Below are 24,861 nucleotides of genomic sequence, written 5' to 3'. Positions count from 1 at the left end.
ATGTCGCTCTAAAATTAGAACGACATACCCAAAAGTGTGTCAGTTTTGGAGGTATGTCGTTCTAAAATTAGAGCGACATACCCATCGAAAATGTGCACTTTTTGGGTATGTCGCTCTAATTTTAGAGCGACATACTTTTTCGACCCAGTTTAAAGGTATGTCGTTCTAATCTCCAAAAAAAAATCGAGCGTGACCCCAGGGCAAGTCAGTGTAAAATTCCCAAAAAAAAATTCAGAAAAATTTCGTTTTAAAAAAAATTTGCACGCGACTGTATGTGTCAAGCAATAATCATAATAATTCAGTTCTAAAAAAATTAATTGAACGTATATCCGCATAGGATAGAGTCGTTTTTCTTCTTCTGGAGCTGCATACAGTCGCGCGGAAAGGAAACACCAAACGGAGGGTAGAATATATTTGGAGGCCGTCCTTTTTTTTTTTGGGACTGGCCTCCACGAAGAGAAACAATTACAATATGGTGATTAAAAATAAAATACAATGTCACTTAAAATAGTTTATAATTTGTCTAGATCCAATTGAGTGCTCAACGCATCCTGCTGGCTTCGTCCTCGTCCAGATTCAAATAAGCCCTTATCTTCGTCCAGATCCAATTGAGGGCTCGTCCTCGTCCAGATTCAAATGAGTCCTCGTCGGCTGGCTTCGTCCATATCCACATCAATAGGTGTCTGAAACAAATAATAAAAAAAAAGTTAATAAAAGTTTAATAAAGTGTTTTTTATATCTAATTCTAAGCAGATTTTTAAATTTAATTAATATATTAAGCCTATTTATTAATCAGCAAGGATATGATCCATGTGAAGGCTATAACTTGGCCTATATCTATCTGATCCTTAAACGGAATACCCTAAAAGAATCTTTGGAGAGCTTTCCCTAGAGACATATACTGTATTTGTGTTTTATTTTTGATTGGGATCTGTAATTCTACACCGCTCGAGACTGCCACTAGCAATTGCCACAATTTGTGGCGGGGCTTGGGGTATCAACATTGCAACAAAATCCGGCAAAAAGCAGCTGCAACACGAGTTGCAACTTTATTAGCTTTGACAGCCAAGTGAAAAGTGGGTGGCGTGAGGCGGGAGGCGACAAGAGTTGCGCAAAACTTTTGCTCATCGTCTCATATTTATCATATTTAATTAGTAAACCGAGTGTTGCAGTGCAACAAAATATGGCCAGTGAGGAGAGAATCCTTTTGGTCCACCCTGCCCCCCATCTGTACACCCTGTTGCACCCCTTTTCAACGCGTTTTACCCGCCACATCTGTACTTTGTTAGTCAGCCAAATTTACTTGGCTGTTATAAAGTAATTTTCGACACTGCCAAACAAGAAACAAGTCAACAATGTTGCTGCACTTGGTCTACACTTGGAGAAATAATTTAATAAAATTATATTAATATATATAATAAAATGTAAAGCTAATAGACTTCATAGAAAGTTAAACTAAGTGGCTCAAAATCTTTCCCTAAAGATCTCCCTAATGCCATTAATATAGATATAGTTTTTCTCTCAGTGTTGTTGTCTTTAGGCACGCATGTGGGGTCATGACCCCTGCCCCCATTACTTGTCTGTGTGTGTGTGCGTGTGTTGTCAACAAATATTTGTCGCTGTATTGCATTATTAGTTTGTACGAGTTATGAAAAGTAAAATAATTGCACGCACCGAGGACTAACTTCTGTAAGGGCATGACAGGAGGCGTGGTCAGTCATTTCTCTCTTAGCCGACACACGTATTGCGATTTCTTGTTTCTTGATTGCTACCAAAGCCAAAAAAAAAAATATCAAATAAAAAAATATATAAAAAAAAGAAGTAAAGAAGCCAAAAGTTGTCGGCAAGTTGACCTCTTCCCTTCGCATTTCTTCTCTATTTTTTTTTTTTTTTTTTTGCCTTGAAATTGGAAAAGCGGAAAAATGTCCTTGTCATGGAACAGGGAGGAGGTGAGTCCTCGTCCTGGTCCTGGCTAGATAAGTTAGGGCTCCCCAGATAGTAATTATCAGTAGATTGTTGTTGGTCAGCCGAAAGTTTGACAAGTTTTGTAATCGGTTTTTGCCATTTTGATTTCATTTATTGTACATGACAGTGGGAGGAGGGTCGTTTAAGGACTAGAAGGATATATCCACAGGACATCTGGTAGTATCTAGTACTATCTATAGTAATATCTAGTAGTATAACCCCTTGAATAGTCCCTCTCCTCACCAAATCATAACACAACTAATGGCCTGTTGAGAAGAAAACAGTCTACTTTGTAACATAGACCCCCCCCCTCTTTTTTTTCGGCCAACTAATTCTAACAAATTAACTGCTCCATTCACATGAAAAATTCTGTAATTTTCTACTTTCTGGCTGAGAGCTAAAAGCTAAAAGCCAAGAGGAGCTAGCCCGGCCAGGCGATGAATAAATTTTGGGCCACCGAACTGGCCAATATCCGGCGCCGACACTGTCCAATTGGGGGCGTGGGCTCCCAGGAGACACACTCCATTGGCTTTCCTTGCCAGCCCCCAAGCCCCAGCCCCCCTTCCAAGCCCACGTCCATGGACCATTGCTGAAGGAAATATTGAATAGTCGTCGTTGGTTGTCGTTGTCTGGATCTGGAGATCTGGACTGGAGGAGAGCTGGAGAAAAGGGCCCAGCAGCCATATCATCAGACATGTTTATGCCCCGCCCTCTATCCCACACACTAACACACAGGACAGTGTGTGTGTGTGTCCTGTGGCCGTGTGTGTTAAAGGAAATGAAAAATTCTTAGTAAAATTCCCATCATCCCTTATTGTGCTCTGGGGCATTTTGCTTCCAATTTTTTTTTGTTGTTCTCTGTTCCTTTTCCTATTCTTTTTCTGGTCACCCCCCGCCCCCCCCTTTTCTTTTTTTTTGGTCCTTTCATATATATTTTTTAAGAAAATTTCAGTAGTGTCCGTGCCAGGATATGCCAGGATATGTGTGTGCGACAATAAACACACAATATGTAATAAAATCGGACGCGTTATAGAAATCGCCCCGGGCGATATCAACTATGATGATGACTACCATATAGAATAGGGAACAGAGGGCAGCCAGGACAGCCAGGACAGCCAGGACACACAGGACACAAAGGATGAAACCTAAACAAGGAAGAGGATTAAAATTGTAAATTTAATTCACAAAGAATGCAATAAAGTGCAAAGGAATTCCTATTTTCATTTAGAGTTTATTGGTGGCCGTGCGCCAGGATTATGATTCCTTTCTAATGATCACTATTTGAGTCCTGTACAAGTCCTTCAAATCCGGATCAATTGCCATGGAAATGAATATTGTATTGTGTGGACATACGAACAATAAACACCATGGCTGCCAAAATAATAAGTCATACCGAGTCGGTTAATCCACTATTGTGATCCCATTTGTAAGCCGTAAGTCCTTTTTCTCCGCTTCACTCCTAGCCAGGACCATTTCAGGCAATTAAGCTGGCATAATTGAATTCCGCCCCCGCCCCGGCCCTCCGGAGCATTTTGTTTGTTTGCTTTTGGCCGAGTTGTTGGCCTTTTTGGACAAACTAATTAAAATAGCAAGCGATTTGCAAGTCTGGCCTGTCTGCCGACAAACTTTTCGGTCAAACGCAAAACCAGAAAGCTTTCCAGATCTCCAACTCAGGAGGACTCAGGTCCTGAAGCTGCAACACATCTGACGACCAAAGTCAAATAAACTTGAACGCATCCTGGAGAAAGGACAATACAAACAAACAGACAAAACCAAATGGCAAATAAATAAATATTAAGTATTTGCATCGACTCTCGAAGTGCCTCGAAACTGAAAATGGCAAAGCCATCAGCTCGAAAGGATATAAAAGGATATATGTAGATGGCAAGGAGGTGGCTCTGGGCCACAGTCCATCTGGCTGATTGATGTCTACTGGCAGGAAGTGCAGTAGAAGATTGCTTCTGTCTTTGTTTTATTTACGGCCGGAGTTCAATTTTATTCAACAAAAATAAATATGCCAGAGAAGAGTTGTAGACTGAGAGTCCTTGGGAGTCCCATACAGCTCATGTGGATCGGGATCATCTTCCCAGAAAGTCAGCAACCCAGCCACCCAGCCACCCAGCAACAAGCGCTCCATTTCCCAAAGTTGGCTAATTCAATTACCGCACAACACAGGGGGCTGGCTGGATGGGATGGGCGTGGCAGGCACTCCACTCCCATGAGGCAAGAACAACAAAAGTGCAGCCTGTTTAGAATAGCAATTAAGGAGCCAGCCAAGTTTTGGTGACAAGCTATCGGGTGCGACACCTCCCGAAAGCCAAATATCCTGCCATCCTGCCAGCCAGGAAGCCAGGCAGCCCACAAGAAATGTGCGTGCACGTGCCACAAAATGGGGCAGACACTTTGGAGGCACGCGTCCAGCACGCACTTGCTGCACCCCCTCCATCCATCCATCCATCCCAGGACTCTTGGGGCAGGGGCAGGAATCCTGGCAACCCAAAAGCTGTGTGACCACAATTTCGATTTCATTGAGCCAACTTTTGGGCCGCCCTAGGTCCCGGGTCCTGAGTCCTGAGTCCTGGGCCTCCACGCCCTTGATCCATTTTGTCTATCAATCGGAAAACAGGTCTCCCTGTTTCCGTGTCTCTGGTCCTGGTCTGATGATCAAAAAGAACGGATAATTGGGGGCTTATGGCTTATCCTTGAAGGAAAATGAAATGAAGTGGTAATGAAAGGGCTGTTGCCCCACCACCCCCACTGGCGATTGTCCATCTAGCGCACCATCTAGCACTTATCCAGGTGTCCTGCAGCGGAATCCATGCAGCCTCTACTGCCCCCTCTTGTCCCTCCTATCCGGAATACAAATTCAACATTCGGAATAATTGATGCTTGTTTGCCAGTTTGCCGGGCAAAACCGGCCGGGGCTCTGTTGACCATTCGACAGTCCATCCATCCATCCATCCATCCATCCATCCATTCATCCATCCATCCGTCTGTACGGCCATCCATTCCGCAATACCTACACCCCTAGATGGCTGGCTGGGAGGCAGACCCGGACAGAACCGAAGCATTTGCTTCATTACCCCCGGTTCATCCGGAATTTGTGCTGCAATGCCACCTGGCAGTGCACTGCAAGAAACTATCGTCTTTTTGGCAACTAGATCGACTTAATCGAGCACTAATCGAAGGATAATAGTTGTAGTCGAATGTCCTTGAGCCTCCTTTTGATTTGATATATCCTCATAAAGTGTTGTCCTTTTCTTTCCAGTGAAGGGCAACATCTGGAGGGGCGCTGCGAAAGATGCTTTTGATAATTTACAGCTCTGCTGATTGCACTTTCCTCTTGCCACATGGCCACCTCCTGGCAGGACAGCAGCTCCTCCTCCATCTCCTCCTCCTTTTCGGCGAACAGAATCATCATTATGGCCAATATAATCGGCGGGCGCGGTAAACACATCATCGAAATTGGGATCCGTACTCCATAATCCGTGCGAGTTGCGGAGAATCCGCCTATAGACTCACTCTGGCGCTACACTCCTGCCCTGCAGGCAGGCGGCAGGCAGGCAGGCTTTCGTCCTGCCAGGATGCAGAGACAGAGAGGCAGCCACCGTCTATGAATTAATTCAGCATTAATTTGCTTTAATTGCTGCGAGTGGAGCTGAGGAGAAAAAAACTTTAACGGCCACTTCCGCTTAATTCCACCGCGCCTGTAAACATAACCATGACATTTAGCGTTATTCGGGAGTTTATGCATATCCTGCAGGATGCTAGGATGCTGGGATGCCCTAGGATGCTCTCTTCCCATCCCTACCCTTCCCTTCCCTTGCAGCAAACTTTCTCGTTGGCGGCCCATTTAAGGCCACACTCGACTGCGCCAGGATTCAGTTACCAGCAGCGCCGTTATCCATTATCCTGTAGTTTTGCGCATTTCCGGTTCCCAGCGATTCCAGTGACGAAGACGCCACTCACATCCTTTCATACATTTCATCATTTTAATGTTTACTTTTTAGTTTTTAACACAAAACTTGAAATATTTATTTAAGAATTCTTTGAAACGCACTCGCTAAGCTGGAAAGTGTTTGGCCACTAAAGCCACCCCCCACCTAATGCCCAGTTCCAGAGCCACTGGTGACCTCCAATTGGACTCCAGACCCGGACTCGACCCGAAAACACAATTGCTGTTGAATTTTCAATGCGCTCTGGAGGTGGAGTGTGGCTGCGGTGAGTCTGCCAGCAAAAATATACACAAGTACGGCATGTACTTTGGTCCTGGAGGAGGAGCAGGAGGAGGAGGAAGGAGGAGGAACAGAAACAGGACCTGAAACCCCACTACAACACTATATACATTCAAATATATATACTAACTGCTTGCCGGAGAACTCGGTGCAGAAATCAGGCGCAATTGCACTTTTAATTAAATTTGTAAACAGGTTTCCGTTCCGTTCTATTGGAGGAGCTGTTGCCCTTGGCTCCAGATACTCGTGACGAAGGCAACTGCCCGTCCCATCTCTCTATTGATTATCCTTCGTCCTTCTAGCTCCCCATTTTCAAAAAATATTTTTGACATTTTTTTGGTTTTTTTGAAAACAGGCTGCTGCACTTCTTACTGCCATCCTGTCCTGCCTTCTAAGGGGGATATTGTATGCGTCCGACAGATATATATCAGACAGAGCGCCACTTCGTCCTTCGTCCTGCGTCCTTGCTACTTTCTACTCTCTATTTTCTTGCCTGGCTCTGTCTCTGGCTCAACAAACCAGCATTAACACCATCAAAGTTGGTAAACAGAGATACAGCACGTATCTAATAAAAGGCCACAACGTGATGCCATGGCGCTATGGTGGTCGCGGGAGGATGGCGGCTAGCGGATGGCGGATGGCGGATGCGGATGGCGGATGGCGGATACGGATGACGCCCAGTCCGACGGAGATGCGTTCCAGATGTCGCCAGTCTAGAGAGTCCACAGTAGCCAGGAACCAGCCCGCCAGTCACAGCTTCCCGGAAAAATCACGGAAATGCGAAACGAAGTCATGGATATTACTCCTTCAGTTTATGGAATATTTTAATTATTTTTTAATATTTTTAATCCAAAATAGGTCTACAACTAATTAACTTAAAAGCAAAGGAAGTGAAACAAGTAATGTCACTAGGAGGATCGGGGCATCCTCCGGCATCCTGGAAGCCTGGGAATGCCTGGGATGTGTTCCGACTGTGATTTCCGGCAGTCGGAGTCGGAGTCAGAGTCGGAGACGAACTTACAATATTTTCATGCGATTCTGTGAAACAAAGCCAAAGGGATGGCGCAGGACGACGAGGGGGCAGAGGCAGGGGCGGTTGCTCCTTTCAGCGCTTTTGCCAGTTGATATCCTGCTTAAGGATGCGCTCAAGTACTTTCAAGTCACTTGGCAGCTGCTTAAGTTAACTTTTACTTTGCTTTGTCAGCGGTAAGGACGAGCGAACCAGACACTGCCATGGCTAGGGGGAGGGGGGGCAAGGACTCAAGGGGGGTAGCAGCCAAAAAAGAAGCGCTGTGCCAGGAATGTGTTTCGAAAGGGAGGGGGGTCTAAGGTCGTCGGCGGGCATACCTTTTCACCTTCTCTGCTGTGGGGTCTCTGCCCCCCTGAGTCCTGGAGTCCTGAAGTCCTGCCCCCCTCGCCTCCCCTACTGCCTCTGCTGCTGTCGCCAACTGTTGCCCTGGCTGCACTTGACTCAAGTGGCCTTCTCGACTGCTTCAAAGCGACAAAAGTGTCGCCGCAACTGTTGCGGTTGTTGCTGCAGCAAGCCCGGAGAGTTTGGCTTCCACACCCATACACCCATACACACACACACACGCACAGCCAGGACCTGGCTTGCCGCCAGGACAACAAGAGAAGCAACACCAACAAGACCAAAAGCAAATCTATTGGCCGGGTTGCTAAGACTTTTCCCAAAAACACTCAAAGAAATCTTCACAGTGCAGGAAATATTTGGTTTTTAAGGATATATTCTTTAAACTAGTCTTAAAAATGGAATTTTTTTTATGAAAATCACTATGAAAAGTAATGAAACTTTCCACTTTCATGTATTCAAGCATAAGAAACAGCAAACTATTACTTTCTTAGACTAAAACTCAAGAGAACTCATAATAAATGACATAACAAAACCCTAAAATATCTCAAATCTGAACCTTTTTGAGATCTATAATTTATTTCTAGGCTTGATTCTTTAATAAAATGTCTTGAAAAATGTATAGAAATTTTAATTTACTATACTATGCTTATATATAGTACTAGTTACTATACTTATACCAACTAGAACTCAAGAAACCCCAACCCAGGAGCCTCAATAAAAGGTATAGTACTAACAATCTCAAGTGATATTACCATAAACCAAGTTAAACCCCTAAAAACTCTTACTTTTTTTAAACAATCATATGATTTTGAACTAATTTCCTCGCTTTTCCCAACCAAAGTTGGTATAAACACATTACAAAATTTCAATAGTCCCGATGGAAGAAGTTGGCAGGCAAAACGACTCGAAGATTTGCAAATCAAAAGTTTCGATGGGGAAACATTTTTGTTCCTTGGCTAAATAGATTTCAGCCTCAGCCTTGCCAATGCCAGAAACAAAAAGCCAAAAACCAACATATGTATATATGTGCCATGCAAATTGGAGAGTTGAAGAGTTGGAGGGGGAAAAAAAAAAATAGAAACTGAGGAGGAGTTAAGGAGGAAAGTTAAGGAAAGCCAACAATTCCGTGGCCAACTTGTTTGTTCAGTTCGCTCTGTTCGTCCAATTCATTTCTCGTTTTCTTGTTTCTTGTCGTGCCATTTCCGTTTCCGCTTCGGTGGCTACAAGGTGGGTTCTTCTATCCCTACCCAGGTCCTAGTGGTCCTCCTGCCACCTGCCACCTGCCGACACACGCGCCGATTCATTCGCAAAACACTTGACATTGTTTTGCAAGTTATTTTCGCATTGTTTGATTTCACTTTTAAATTTCGTTTCGTCTGCTTGCTCAGACACGGAGGTAAATACACGGAGGATAATGCGCCAACTCGGAGCTCAGCTTGGCTTATCCTTGGAAGGGTTAGGGATGGTATGTCCTTATCCCACAACCTACCACTATCCTTCCACCTAGCCAGTTGTGTTTGGATTTGTTATAAACATTTTAGTGGAATTACTTTTAGTTGAAGTTGCTGCGCGGCAAGTCCTGTCTGTTTCTCAGTTTCAGTCTCTGGGCTTATCCTTAATTCCCCCCACCACCCCAGAAAAAGGACTTTCAATTGTTTCAGTTCAGAGTTTTGAGGAAAATGCATAATACGTTCAGTGACTGCCAGCCGGGGGCGGGGGCGAAGGAATTACCAATCAATAAATACTAATGCGAGAATATTTGTCATTTTAATGAAATGTTCTGCCAGTCCTACCAGGATAAGCCAGGATATTTCTGGCAAAGTGACAACCACAACAAGCAATTTATGACGAGCCATTTGAAGAGAGTGGGGAGTGGGAGTGGGAGTGGGTCTGATGAAAAAACTCTTGCGATGAAAAATTCATACGGAAAATGGGATAATAGCCGGGGCTCTTCAGCTGACTAGCTTTGGGGCTGGGCTGGGCAATTGAAATTCCTTCCCCAGATTCAGATCCAGACACAGATCCAGATCCTGGCGGCTTTAAGAGCTGATGATGCAACAGAAAGTGCAACTGGAACTGGAACTGCGGCTCCAAGCGGTTGTGGTTAGAGCCAAAAGGTTAAGTTAAGCTCCGTTTGAGCTCCATTTCTACTAGGAGAGCTACTAGTGCTAGTAGTAGTACATGCCACATGCTAGTACTCCTCCCATTTCCATTCCCATTCCCACTTCTCATTCTCATTCCCATTTCCTCATTTCATTTCGTTACGTTTCGTTTCGGTTGCGGTTCTGTTCCGGGTTACGGGTTACGGGTAACAGGTTACGGGTTGGGGTTTCGGGTTTTTGGTTATCCATTCCCGTAACCATCCCTCCTCCTCCCCCTCCATCCCCAGCAGTCTGACTGCTGCTCCTTTGGCGAGTCCTTGGCGAGAGTCCTTTTTCTCCTGTCTGCCGTGCCTTGCCTTGCGTGCCGCGGAATGCAGAAACCCAATGCGCCTCACCTCGCTCCGACCTCCTCTGGAGGAATGCTCAGGGCATCCTGCATCCTGAACCTGAATCTAAAACGGCCTTCTGAACAGATACATCGCTCGAAGATCGCCTTTGAGTGGCGGGCCTGGCCTGGGACAACAGATGCGGTGATGGCAGCCACCGAATCGTCTCGTTGCTGCACGAACACTGTGCCACAGAAGGCGGCTGGCTGCCTTTGCCGCCACAGACTCTAGACTCCCGACTCCCGACATCCGACAACCGACAACCGACCACCGAAGCCGACCAAACGAGCCACGAACCCCAACGAGCCAATTGGACGAGGCGGCGGCTCCTCCTTGGCAACATGTTGCCGGCAACACGACCAAGCCACCCGGCAACACTCGGCCGCCCCACCAAGCGGCTCCTCAAAGGATATTCCCTTTTCGGATGACATCCCCCGATCGAGGACACATATTCCTTTCTTCAAATTAGGGAATGCCATCCGACAATTGCTGATTAAAAGAAGAAATAGCTGGGTATCCTTTCCGCGGGTCACGTCCTTCAGTCCTTTTGGCCATAACGATGCAAATCAGCTAGAGGAATTATGAGTGGCGGCCGGGGGAAGAGGCCAAAGTTTGTGCACTTTCCATCATCATCATCATTATCATCATCATCATCATCGTGGTAGCATCCTTAAAGCATTGCGAAACTTTCGTCACCCGCCACAAGGACTAGAGAGTGCGTTCGAGGTTAATTTCAGTTTCTTATTGCAGTTAATTAAGTGAAACTTGAGTTGCCGTCATCGCGGGATGCCGGGATGCCGGGATGCAGATGCAGATTCAGATTCAGAAAAAAAGATGGAGAAACTTTGCGAGTCCTTCCATGTCAAAGCGACGACAATCAGCCGACAATCCCAATCCCAACAAGGACAATCAGGCACCCAGCTCCGGCGGGCGGCATAATTGCGAAAATTACAATTCATTGCTTTTAAATACTTGGCCTCCTCCCTGCTCACAGACTCACAGTCCTCTGTCCTTCAATCCAGTCTAAAAAAGCCAAAATCCTCATGCCTCACACACCTATTATCCTGTTGAATCCTTCGGCATTCTGCTTTAAGATGCAAAGAGAGAATGAGACAGGGGCAGGGGGCTCTTGGCTGGGGGCTGGGTCTGTCATCATCTGGCCGGTGTGGGCGCTGGGGGATTCAATCGGATTGCCCAGGATCTCCCTCCGGGAGTGCAGACAGGACTGTGATTGCGCCAAGGACATAAAGTATGCAACACCCGAACCGAGCACCAGCACGAGCACGACCCAGTGCTCATTGAATCCGCAACAAGGACACGGGGCAGGACTAGCTGCCATAATCATCATAATGGCAAATTTTATATAATAATAAAATATTTCGTGTCCGAACTAACAAACTTTTCAATGTCGGCGTGTGTGGGAGTGGAGGTGGGAGTGGAAGGAAGGATGTCTGTCCTTATTTTCAATACACGCGGCGTACGTGCATTCCACCTAAAAAGGACGAAACACAAACGCCCCCCACCACCACGCGAGTGTGGGCTTTAAGAAAATCCTTTTCGGGACAGTCCACACTCACTTTCCCCGCATCCAACGAAACCATTTTGGATCCGTATCCGTATCCGTCTGGCCATTTCATAGACGGCGTGACAATGGCCCGTTTCCAAATCAATCGTCTGCGTGACCGTCCTGCGTCCTGCGACCTGCGACCTGCGTCCTCTGACCTCCAACCGCCAACCCCTCCGCCATCTCAGCCTCATGCTTCACGCCTTTTCAACACCGCCTTTGTGCGCTGCATGCAAAATTAGCCGGGAGGACGAAAGGACGAGAGGACGAGAGAAAATGAAATGCTTTTTCGGGGGGACCTTGAGTTTGCTGGTAGGGTTTCCTGGAACAGGAACTGGAACTGGACCTGGACCTGGATCGGATCTCTGCACCTCTGACCCCTATATGCCACCGCTTCTACCTCCACCCTCCACCATTATATATACACCATATCCATTTCCGTTTCCGGCACTCTAAGAAGCAATCGCTTTCGATTCAGTGCGTGCCTTTGGCATATCGATACATCGATATCCACGGCAAGAAAAAAATTTTAAAAATAATCAGAAACAAATGAGAAATATTAAGAGGTCTTGGATAGCAGAAGTGCCCAATGAGATTCCATAATAAAATAGTTCGCAAAAAAAATAAAATAAACTAAGAATCAAATCAAATATTTTTCGTGTAAGTTTAATTAGTCCAAGATCTAAAAAAGGCGATTCATTGGCTGGCCAAATAAATTAGCAACTCTTCCTGTTCTCCGCCAGAAAAAAATAAATCAAATACAGATTAAAAGGTTAAGGAACAAGAAAGGAGAGCCGCATCTTAGTCCAAGATTGGACGATTCAAATGAAACAGTGTTGTAAATAGTTATAAACAAATCAGAACTCATAGATCGTTTCCCAACACTGTGACACTTTATAGCGATGGCAAGATAAGGATTTAAATAAAAGTTATCGAGAAATATCGGAAATAAATAAAATAATCAGAACCAAATAAGAAATATTAAGAGGTCTTAGAAGAAAGTGGATAAAATTGTTAACAAAAAAAAAAACATAAGAATTAAAAGAGTCAGTATGAATTGTAAATGATTGTATTATGGTATGGCACAAAATAAATAAAGTAATTAAAATGGAATAAATAGGAATCAGAACCCAAGATGGAACTGCATGTGAGCTAGTCTTCTCTCACAGCGATGACATAGAGCCATGGTACAATAATAATAATTAAAATTTGTACAATATAATTATAAAATATAAGAAAATAAGAGCCCGAGCATGAACTGGCTAAGAACTATCGCAGAGTTCCATTGTTATTTGAATTTAAATCATTAAAAATAAATAAGAAAATAAGAAAGAACGCGACCCAAGTGAATTTCAATAAAAAGCCAAGGTATTAGCACTATTGAAAGATTTTTAGATTTAAATTCAAGTTAAGGAGTACCACAATATACAATATAGGTTTAAGGTTTAGGAATAAGAACCCAAGATAGAACTGCATGTGGGTCAGTCTTCTCTCACAGCGGTGACATAGAGCCATGGCAGGATAACAAAAAAGGATCAAATAAAAATATATTTAAGAAGAGAAGAGCCCGAGCTTGAACTGGCTAAGAACTATCGCCGAGTTCCACCGGTTTTCATTCTAAAATAAATTATATAATAGCTAGGAACCAGGAACCAGAATCCAAGATGGAACTGCATGTGAGGCAGCCCGATCCAACCACAGTGGTGACATTTTAAAGCTATGCTTGTAAAAAAAAAAATAATAAAATAAAAATAATTTAATTGAAAATCAGACATTTCCAATTGCATTTTAAAAGCGATGATTGTTTGGTGATGAAAGCTTCAGGAGCAGTTCTATAGTATAGGAACTGTTATTCAATTAGCTCAAAAAATATAAAATAAAATAAAATAATTAGGCTTATGCCTGAAAGTACCCAAATAAAAATAAGAAAAATGGGAAAAATCCAGAGGGAAATCAGGGGGACGTCATTCGAACCCGAACTACAAAGGGCCCAGAATAATGACCGCACGAAATTGGTTCTAGGTCCCAACTTTTGGAATTAAACAAAAATAAAATAATAAATAGACAAAGAAGGAAAGCAGCGAGGCGAAATGACCGGCCGAAATTGGTTCTTAGGTCCCAGGCCATTTAAATAAAAATATTTTAAATAATATAAGGAAATTAGTAGAAAATATTTAAGTAAAAAATAGGAGAAAATCAGGTTGAGACTGGGGAGGAGGTCTGTTCGATGTGAGCTCCTCCGCCAGACTGAATCTCTGTTGGACCGAGGTCCAGGGCCTTCAATTTTTAGGTTTTTAGGCGAGGCCTACTTGATTGCAAAGTTTTCGTTTTATAGGCACCCTGTACAGACACCCTGTGACAGGGTAATCCACTCGCCACAGAGTGACCAGCCTCCTAAAAAAAAGCATAAACTGGCTAATTAGCTTTTAATTCTTTAGTTTTCATGGCTTTTTTCTTCAGAAGAGTATGAAATATTGCCACAAATTGGTGATAGGTTCTGTAGCCCATTAAGATCAAAGACTACCAGTTTCTTTGGGCTTAGGGCCTTCAATTTTTGAGATTTGACAAGACCACCCTGTGACACTCGCCACTGAGTGACCAGCTTCCTAAAAAAAAATCATAAACTGGCTCATTAACATTTAAATTCTGTATTTTTTTAGCTTTATTCTTTCCAAGAGGATAAAAAATTGTCACAAACTCCCAATCATAAGCTCTGTAGCCCAATTAGCGCGAGGACTGCCATTTTCCCTCGGAAATGAACTCAATACTGGATGCACTCGAGCTTGCAATTTGTTTGAAAGGAAGCGCCGCGTTTGTGTTTGCCCAAAACAGTTGCACTGTCAGCCGTTCTGCAAAGCACACAACCACAGTCGCCACTTGCGTTAATTAGCATCAAATTGGGCGCACCACCGCCTCCCCCAGGGGGCTCAGGTCTTCCCAGGTGCCTGCGCCCAGACCCAAAGCCAACCACTTTCCACGCACACTGGCCTAATTGGCCTGGCCAGGACAGGCCAGAACAGTCCACCTTCCCACCCACTGTCTTAAGGAATGCGACTTGGGTGTCTGAATTTTGAAACACAAATGTATTGCGGTAGCTAATGTATATCCAAAGCTTAAAATACTGCAAAAAGTATGTGAAAAGACACGGCTGGGTGCGAACAAATGAAAATTCCACAAGCTTCCTGTAGGTTGTAGTCGGCAAGTGGGCTTCCTGCGGCTATTTCCATTCGGCACTCCGAGATCCGAGACAACTATGAATTTTTCTTGAAACTGGAAGGCAGTAAGAGACAGGAGGGATGAATAAAATTCTCTAGAACAATATCTAGTTCTCACCTCCCTAGCTTACTGTTGGGTAAAAAAAAATTGCAAAAATATCCATGCTTACAACTTGAATTTGGTCACACTACGTAAAGAAAATTTGAAAATATCACATGTCACAGTGGGATTCTTTTTGCCGTGAAACGTCTAGGACTTGGGTTTTGAAGGCTTGCGCACCACCTTGGAATGTTTCTTCGCGAATCTCTCCTTCCGCTTGGGGCCAGATGCCGATTCAGCTTCCATGTGATCCACCTGCGGTGCGATTTCAATAAGAGGCCCCTCCGGCATCTGCTGCGTCCTCTTCGCCTTTGGAGAACTCACCGACTTGGAGCTCTTGCACTTCTGGAGGACCCTTGAAACGGCAGTTCTGGATTTGGCGACCCGATGCTTGCCCGGAACCACTGGCTTCTTCAGGCTGCGGAGGATCTCGGGGTGAGACCAGGACACACTATCCAAAATGAGTAACCTACCCACTGACCTTCGGCTTGGGCTTGCCCTTGGAACTCTTCACAGAGACGCGCGACAAGTCTCCCATCTTCTTCGAGCTAACCTTGATCTTCTTGAAGGGATCTTTGCGAGCCCGCGAAGGTAAGAACACCACGGAACCGTCGCGCTCACGCCTAGACCTGGTGGTCTTCGCAAGAGGCTTGGAAGAAGTCTTGGCGACTCTCTTGCGTACGGGTGAGTGCGAGCCCGTGAGCAGAACTACCTCCGCGGTCTCATTCTCTGGTATTGGGGCAGCTGTAGGGACACAGAGAAGGACACAGATGGGTATCGGAACCGGTTCGAAGGACAACCAACAGACCAATCTTGCTGCGAATCCTTCGCTTGTTGGGCTTGGCCTTCGCTGAGACCCTGACAGTGGGCTTTCGTGATGCCACCGACTTCCTGGGCTTCCCCTTCACAGACGTCCTCTTCACCCTGCTGGAGACAGTGGACTTCCTTCTCTTCTGGATGACACTCCTCTTGCTCAGCCGTCCAACGGTAGTCCTGGGACCTCGCTTGAAAGCCCGCACGGCTGGGTTGGACTTCCGGGTGGAGCGCACCTTTTTGGATTTAGTTCTCGATACCATCTTCTATGCACTGGGACTGACACGAGCAGACATGGTACTTTTGATCTCTAGCCTAACGAACAAATAACACCACCAATTACCAAAAAGACTGCAGTACGTTTTCGAAACGGCTTCCTTTCCTGTGTCTATCAAATACTTCACTCCTATAGGAACCTACTCGCTTGGATGCTAGTTACAAAATGAGGCTCTATCCCAGATCTCCCGACGGCCTCAAACGAAGGGCTTGACAGTTGGGGCTCATGGACTACTTGGTTGAGTTTGTGGGTCCATGGACTACTTGTTCCCCCAACGGGAACAACGAATTCCAGAAGCTATTGAACTCGATATGAGTTATGGTGATACACCACATGTTTCCGGATTGTCATCAGCAGGAAGCACAACAAAACGGACATTAAAGACACATCAGAATTCATCAAACACGAAACTAATAGAAAAAGTTGCGAAAGCAGCCGCTGTTGTCTCGTGTGACTTTTCTTTTTGGACTTTCGGGGAAGTGCTCTGCAGTCTCTGCCAGAGTCGCGCATTAAGGTTAAATAGTGAAAACAATTTCAGCCGTTCTCGAGAGTTCAACATAAAAATGATTTAAATGCAGTACGGACTTGAAACTCCCGGAGTTCAGAGTCGGAGTTGGAACGGAGACCATTTCTCTTTCCGATGGAGCTCTCGTTGAGTGACAAGTTCCTTGCTGGAGGCCATGTATCAACTTGATGGCCGCCCGGTGGCAAACAGTGGTGGCAACTTCGTTATGACCGTTAGCAGCTCTATTTACCGGACTCTACAATTCTGCACTCTCCGAAACAAGGAGTTCCTTTCTTTATTCGAATTCTTCTATTTGATTGAGAGTTAAAAATGAAATGGAATGTCTTGAAAGGTTAGTCCGCTTGAGACTTTTAACTCTCGTAGAATACAGAGCCAATAAAACTTTATTATCTGCAGTGTAGGGTCTGGGCTTTATCGTCGCGAAGAGTGCAGAGCACTCCATCTGCATACTTAATGCATTTTCATTTTCATTTTATTTCATTGCTTTAGTTTCTGACCAGAGTCGCGAGGGCGGACTTGGACTTGGACTTGGTCTTGGCTCTCTATCTCCGTATCTGCATCTCGCAGTATCTTGGTTGTAGTTGTATCTTTATCTGTGCCCCTTGGACCGGCTAGGATAGGCTAGGCTAGGCTATTTGCTCTATGGCTTGTCTTGTGTTTACTTACTTTCATTTGTTTACTTGTATTTCATTCGGTTAAGTGCTTGCCTGATTGTTTGGCCTTGTCCTCGTCCTCGTCCTCGTCCTCGTCCTGCCGTAGTAACCATCAGTTTATTGCCAACTTTTAACTCTCGAAACTCTGTCCAAACTGGCAACTGGTTGCAGATCCGCATATCCGTTTTCACAGCCAGTTAGTTTTTTGTGCAATTCGCATAAAAAATAAAGTAAAAGAAGACAGCATCAGAGAAGAGTTCACTTCGCTTGTTAACAACATTGTTGGGGATTACATTGGGATTTTGTCACCAATTGGCCGCCATCGAGCCAATAAATATGTAGTTATATCTCCTCTGCCGTGCATACACTCGCTCGATTTGCATGGATTATCCGGAATGTGAATATATTTCACAGGATCTGTTGCTTTTTCCAGGATATTTCTCTCCTGTTTCTGTATGCGAGTCGAGAGCAGAGCAGAGCCATTGACCATAAACATCCATCCTTTATGCATACATTATTTTAATGAATTATTGATTTCGTTCGATTCCTGGCCTTTCAACTCTTACTCTGTTGAATGCCGAATGCCCTATACTATAGACGTGCGATTTAAGATTCATGATAGTCATGATATCCTTTCCGGCAAGGGCATTCTAGATCCATTTCCTTATAACTCATAATGCTTAATTTCAATTCAATCTGTTTTGGCAACTGCTTTCTTCCTACACTCCCACACCACACCATACCACCACCTACCTTGTTGTTCAGGAGCCTTTCAGGTGCCGTGTCCTTTGTGTGGGCGATACTTTTGTGTGGCTTTTGTGGCCTAAAATAGCACTTTGTGTGCTTGGGATGGGGTGGAGCTATCTATCGGAAGGTTAATGGAAATAATGGTGTATCTATTCAATTATATCGAAGCCTGCTTCTAGCTTCTCCGACTCCGACTCCGACTTCCTCCGGCAAACGTTTGCCTTTTGCCTTTTTCATCAAAAGTGGATCTACATTTTCGGGGCTACATTCCAGCACTGGCATGGAGCATGGAGCATGGAGTGTCTCCTAATGGATGACAAAATGGATGGCGTTTTATGGACATTTTATGTTAGTGCATACTATTTATTATATTAAAAATCCATTAGTGATTTTTGAAACTGGCGGTCGCCGCCGTCTGCCACATCTTTCATTTTCGTTTTCATTTTGATTGGCGCTTTCAGTTTTCCAGTTTTCAGGCTCACTTGAGTCACATTTACATTTTGGCCCTCCGGGGTCGAACCAAAGTGACGTCAATAAAACCGCCCGACGCCATATTGTGGCCACTAATTGCATTTTGGTTAAGCCATCGATGTCCTGATGCCCAGGAGCAGATGGAACAGCAGCCTCCTCCCAGCTCACTCCTGCCCTGCTCTGCCGTGCTCTGCTCTGCGTTATGTATCTTTCAGATAGCACTTCCTGCACTTGATTTATCTATGTACCTACAAAAGAGCTAAAAAAAAATAAATAGATATATATGGGAGGCGGGCAACGTCAGCGGCAAAGTCGCGCCATTAATGCACAAACTGTCGGAGATAAGTCCTTGGGGAGTGGGCGTGACACTTTCTTAGCTTTTTACGGCTCTGGCTCTGGATCTGGCTCCCCCCCCCAACACCATCTAACTGCGACAGGGATTAAAGTTGCTTGCATAATTCCAGGCGCATAATGAAGCATCCTGCCAGAAGGATACCGCCAAGAAGGTTGTTTTTTTTAGCCACTCTCCCTCCCTCCGGACCATGACCCATGACGAAATAAAACTAATATTAATTGTCTGCCCGGGATGATAAATCGATTTATTAGCGAGTCGTCCCTCCCGAATGCATTCAAGTAACCCCCAAAAAAGGATGTAGAGCTCCTTTATTCGGGCCACTCCAATGGGAATTCTATTTGGGAGCCATTACTTGGGAGTAGTGTTGTGCCGTTTGGGCCATTATCCCAACAATAGTGCCGGGGAGAAGGCGTATTCAATCTTTTTAACCTGATAAAGTGCCTAATGCACCGATACAGAGACCCGCCGCCGGACACAACCGTCCCTCGATTGAACTCGATGGCCCAACCCCTCCCTTCCTCACTGGTTTCTTCTTTATTTTTCGTTACTGGGGGATGACTAAGTAAATTGGATTTGAAAAATCCAATCCCCACCGCCGTTTCCTTCGATTGTGGCCAGAGGACTGGGCACCCACTTTGCATGGAGAGAGCTCTAAGATCTACAAAGTGTAAGAAAGCAACCAAAAGTTCCATTCAACAATAAAAAGTTGAGAAATAATGCCATAGAATGGAATAACGTGATATCCCTTCGAGAGCCCTCCGAGTTCTCCACTTATCCGAGCGAGATGAGATACGACTGAGTATCTTATGTGTCCCACATGGGCTTCCAGGCTAATTGAGTCATATGTCAGAGAGAGGCCAGGTCGAGATGGGAGGCCTATTGCGGGAAATGTGTAATGCAATTCGCATTGAGTGCCGGCCGGGGAGCAATCTTCTTTGCAGCTTCTTTGATTTTAAGTCCGCCCAATTGTCATAAAAAATGAATGCCTCCCTCCCTCCATGACATCCTGCTATCCTGGAGGAGCCTTCCCAGTTTAGTTCGGTGTCCAAAAGAGGCATGAGGTTCTTGAAGGTTTTTAATTGAAAACAAACAACGCTTGAGCCAACTTTGGATCCCCATTCTTTATTTTCGTGGAGTCCCAACCGATTGTTTGCATGCGTGTCGCTGACGTTGACATTCGGGATTGGTGGTGTGGAAGGAAGGACACTCCCTCCAGAATCCAGGACCTCTTAACCAGAGGCATTCGTCTAAGGTCAAAGGCGAGAAGGGTTCTTCTAGGTGGGGGCGGATTAAAGTTTTCGACCAGCCATTCCACCAGAGTGTTTTGAAAGTGAAACCTGCCTCTTGGCCATGATGGGAGTGGGTGGGAGGTCCTGCCTCCCTGCCTGCCTCCTTGCCATGGCCTTCCGAAGCATAAAAGTGAAAAACAATTGAACCCTTGGGCAAAATTGGTTTTGACAATGTAAATAAATAAAACACAAGCATAAATATTTACTGCTGACGGCAGTTTCGTTAAGGGCTTAGGCTCCAACAGCAGAGATTACAGAGGCTCAGCAGAGTAAATTTTCCAAAAGAGAGAGCTCCTCTGACCGACACCGACCAGGCAGGCAGGAGGAGGATAAGGAGGAGGAGGTCTGTTGTCGAAAGGATTTGCAGCTCATTTCATGCCAGAATCCAGAGTTCTCCTCTGACAGAGAACCCTTTGGCCCCGGCCTAACCCCGAGTGCTAATATTTGATTGTGTTGTCGGGTCAATGGGGTAGCATTTCCAACAAATTTCCAACTCAACTGGCCAGAGCCATCTAAACTGAAAGAAAAACTGTGTGCCTGTGCCCCGAGTCCTTCCGAGAAAGTGGTCCTTAAAAGTGAGAGCTCAAGAGTCCTTGGGCAACAGTTGTTGCATTCCTCTTATCCAATGTTTTCGGTGCAAATCGAGAAAACATTTTCCCAAAAAAAAAAAAAAAAAAAAACAAATAACTTGTTTTCTCAAAGTGATGCAGAAGGACACCTCGACCTGCCTTCATGTCCTTTGTCTTGGCTGGATCTCTGGCTCCTGAATTAGGCCAATATTTGGGCCTCAATTTGTGTGCAATTAACGTGGGTCAGAGGCCATTGATGAGCCAGAGGTGTTGAAGAGTCCTGGACGAGGTCCTGCCGCCCGGAATTATGTCTGGCTCTTGCATTATTAACCAACTACATTGCGGTCTCGATTTCATTCAATTGCCAGCTATACTTCTCTGGATTTGGCTTTATTTTGGATTAGGCCAGGACCTACAGAGTCCTTGTTGCATCCTGCACTTAATTAGTTGCCAAGTAGGAGGATATTTATTAAAGAAGAACTCCACTCACTCACTCACTCACTAACTCCCCCCATCCGATGGCCATTCCAATAAAATATCCAACTCTGACAGAGGACATCTTGCTCAGGATGGGGATGGGGATATCCTGGAGCTGCATTAATTTTACATTACTATTATGGGGGGAGGAGGGGTATGGCGGATGGGGGATGGGAGATGGGAGACATGCCACTTGGCCATAATAATTTTCCGCGTAATTTATTTGAGCGCCATAATGTCATATTTCACACTGGGACAAGGACAAGGACGCGCCAGGATAAGAGCCAGGGGGAGTTTGGAGGAGCTGGAGTTGCTTCCTCTGAATTATTTAAGCGCCACACATGTGCTCCGGCATGCCACCGAGGCTGGGGGTGGCAGAGCCCGTTAAAATAGGCGGAAGACGATTATCAGACAGTTTGCACACAAAGTTAGGGATCCAGAGTCCTGAATCCTGAGTCCTGAGCCCTGAATCCCGAATCCCGAATCCAGTGGCTGCCACCCGAAAGCGGTTCACATTTATTGCCAAAATTAAATGACAATGTAGTTGAAAAAGGGGGTGTGGGAGTCAAGTTTGTTGTAACCGGAGATAGATGCGGATGATTTTTGCGGAAACGGAAGCCGGAGGGCGGGCAGGGCCAGGGTGGCAGGGTGTAAGGTAGATAGCTTCACGGGGTCATGTGTGTGTGTGGAAGGCAAGTGTCCTGGGAGTTCCTGGAGAGCGGGAAATTTTTCATCGAGCTTCATACAATTTTTGTGAGCCTGATGCTCTTCGTCCTGCGCTATCCTTCGCGCTATCAGTCCAAGTGTAAAGGAATTTTAAGGCTTCCTGGCAGATTGTTTGGTTTAACTGTGGCGCGGAATGCCAGTCAGTCAGTGAGGATAGAGGAGGGAGGAGAACCTCCTCGCTTGCGGAGCAGGTGGTGCAGGACTAAAGTCATGTGGTCCTGCCGCTCCGGTTCTGGGCCAAAGTGCGCGCCACGCCACGCCACGCCGCGCCGCGCCGCTTTTGTTGAACTTTTGCGTAAGATTGCGCAGTAAATTGTCGAAAATTAATTTTCATTTTGAAAAGCTGCAAATTGCAAGGAAGGCTGCTAAGGAAGCTGCCACCAACGAGATATGGTTCTGGGCGATGGGTGGTTGGGTGGTGGGAGGGAGGTTGGTGGGATCTCAAGGAGGTTTGTCAATTAATTTCTTGAATGGTTCGCCTAATTGAAATTTTATGGCTTTTGTGTTTCCTTGTCTGCGCTAGTCCTTCTCTTTCGGGGTGGGGGATGGGGGTGGCATAGGGCTTGAGGGGCGTGGCATTTCTTCGACAACATTTCATTAAGCGTGTATGTGTGTGTGTTTGTGTGGGTGTGCGTTCAAGGGTCACTAAAATTGCAAGTTTGGCACAAAATCGAAAACTTAACTTACGACTTTTTGGTAAACATTACAAATTAAAGCCATCAAAATAGTCAATTAATTATAGTTTTAATTATTCATTAAAATCGAATATGTGGCAATAAAAAATGGATAAAATTATTAACCAAAAGCACTTAAAAATAAAAGCAAAAACAAACAAATAACAAAGAAAAAAGCAAAAACAAAATCAATTCTACTGTGCTTCCTCTTTCTCTTTTTAAAAAACAAAAACAAGATAAATTAACTTCCAACAACAAAACTTTCTAATAAAACTTGTAGTTGTAGTTGTCTCTTTCTAACTAAGCCCTTCACTGCCACCATTTCTTAATAAGCATTGTTTTTGTTGTTATTGTAAGCTCTCTGGAACGATGCATGTGAAGCACCGTTATATGTGAAAAATAAATCCAACTTACCAGAAATACGTTGTCTTCTTCTTTCTGTTGACAAGGGGTGCTCCACAGGCAGCTTCTTCTCCAAAAGCATTAAAAGTGGGGCTTCTACTTATAATTCCATGTAACTTCTTTAATTCATCCTTTAATCCAGGTCTAGGCATTCCATTCATTCGCCAATTAGTCAGCCCTAAAAGATTTAACAATTTAAGGGGAGAAATTAAGCAGCTTTTATTGTTTTTAATAGAAAATCACAATAACCAATACCACTAACCTCATTATTAGATCACTTTTGATCATCTCCACATTTCTTATCAGCCAATCTTCCCAAAATTCTGCATTTTAAATAAATTGCGTTGCAAACACATCATTGCGTACGAATGGAGGATCAGGGGAATGGCGATAAAGGCGACCACTTAGCGACGGCACTTCCAATATGGCCGCGTTGCCAATGGCGGGCGGCCATTGGAAATGGCTTCGAGTGTTGCCAATCTATTCCGATGTTTGAATAACAGATCACTAAGCGGCTTAAAATGATTTTTCACCAATTTCCTATAAATCTGCATTAATTTCTGAATACAGGACTTTTTTTCTCTTTTTTTTCAGTTTTGGCGTGGTACGATCCACTTTTACTGATGGGATCCCTTGAAAACGCGGTATTCCCCCTTTGGCCCACGCCGCTCGCTACATCTTCTCCAATTTTGATCCGATCGTCCAGCGGAATACCTTAAACGATTTCTGGACCGATCCCCCATCATTCTGCATCAAAATCTCAACACGTAAAATTTTTTAAATTTTTCGTCCCATTTTCCTGATGGGATCCCTCGAAAACGCGATATTCCCCAATATGGCCCACGCCGATGACTATATCTTCTCCAATTTTGATCCGATCGTCCAGCGGAATACCTTAAACGATTTCTGGACCGATCCCCCATCATTCTGCATCAAAATCTGAACACGTAAAATTTTTTAAATTTTTCGTCCCATTTTTCTGATGGGATCCCTTGAAAACGCGATATTCCCCAATATGGCCCACGCCGATGACTATATCTTCTCCAATTTTGATCCGATCGTCCAGCGGAATACCTTAAACGATTTCTGGACCGATTCCCTATCATTCTGCATCAAAATCTGAACAAGTAAAATTTTTTAAATTTTTCGTCCCATTTTTCTGATGGGATCCCTTGAAAACGCGATATTCCCCAATATGGCCCACGCCGATGACTATATCTTCTCCAATTTTGATCCGATCGTCCAGCGGAATACCTTAAACGATTTCTGGACCGATCCCCCATCATTCTGCATCAAAATCTGAACACGTAAAATTTTTTAAATTTTTCGTCCCATTTTTCTGATGGGATCCCTTGAAAACGCGGTATTCCCCCTTTGGCCCACGCCGCTCGCTACATCTTCTCCAATTTTGATCCGATCGTCCAGCGGAATACCTTAAACGATTTCTGGACCGATTCCCTATCATTCTGCATCAAAATCTGAACACGTAAAATTTTTTAAATTTTTCGTCCCATTTTCCTGATGGGATCCCTCGAAAACGCGATATTCCCCCCTTTGGCCCACGCCGATGTCTATATCTTCTCCAATTTTGATCCGATCGTCCAGCGGAATACCTTAAACGATTTCTGGACCGATCCCCCATCATTCTGCATCAAAATCTCAACACGTAAAATTTTTTAAATTTTTCGTCCCATTTTCCTGATGGGATCCCTCGAAAACGCGATATTCCCCCCTTTGGCCCACGCCGATGTCTATATCTTCTCCAATTTTGATCCGATCGTCCAGCGGAATACCTTAAACGATTTCTGGACCAATTCCCCATCATTCTGCATCAAAATCTGAACACGTAAAATTTTTTAAATTTTTCGTCCCATTTTCCTGATGGGATCCCTTGAAAACGCGATATTCCCCAATATGGCCCACGCCGATGACTATATCTTCTC

General features: G+C 44.7%; 1 protein-coding gene and 1 long non-coding RNA gene across 5 annotated transcripts; both read right to left on the bottom strand.

Annotated features, from left to right (window-relative positions):
- Positions 1–240: 240 nt before the first annotated feature.
- On the bottom strand, positions 241–23,340 carry LOC6504033. Its single transcript, XR_001408513.3, has 3 exons — positions 23,181–23,340; positions 22,931–23,096; positions 241–683 (listed from the first exon to the last, which is right to left on the bottom strand). It is a non-coding gene; the product is annotated as an uncharacterized LOC6504033 (long non-coding RNA).
- LOC6504032 lies at positions 14,689–16,235 on the bottom strand. 4 transcript variants are annotated; one of them, XM_014905679.3, is made up of 6 exons: positions 16,096–16,235; positions 15,748–16,031; positions 15,421–15,683; positions 15,264–15,357; positions 14,958–15,194; positions 14,689–14,894 (listed from the first exon to the last, which is right to left on the bottom strand). In XM_014905679.3, exons 2-5 carry the CDS (start codon positions 16,013–16,015, stop codon positions 15,175–15,177), a joined length of 645 nt encoding a protein of 214 aa, XP_014761165.1. In that variant the 5' UTR covers positions 16,016–16,031; positions 16,096–16,235; the 3' UTR covers positions 14,689–14,894; positions 14,958–15,174. The 4 variants fall into 4 exon arrangements, with proteins under 4 accessions (XP_014761165.1, XP_014761164.1, XP_014761163.1 ...); XM_014905678.3 differs by having other exon boundaries at positions 15,413–15,683; positions 16,096–16,234; XM_014905677.3 differs by having other exon boundaries at positions 14,958–15,357.
- Positions 23,341–24,861: the final 1,521 nt, after the last annotated feature.

The sequence above is a fragment of the Drosophila ananassae genome, chromosome XL, assembly GCF_017639315.1.
Source record: "Drosophila ananassae strain 14024-0371.13 chromosome XL, ASM1763931v2, whole genome shotgun sequence".
NCBI lineage: Eukaryota > Metazoa > Arthropoda > Insecta > Diptera > Drosophilidae > Drosophila > Drosophila ananassae.
The sequence above is the reverse complement of the archived record's forward strand: the minus strand, read 5'-3'. Positions and strand labels throughout refer to the sequence as shown.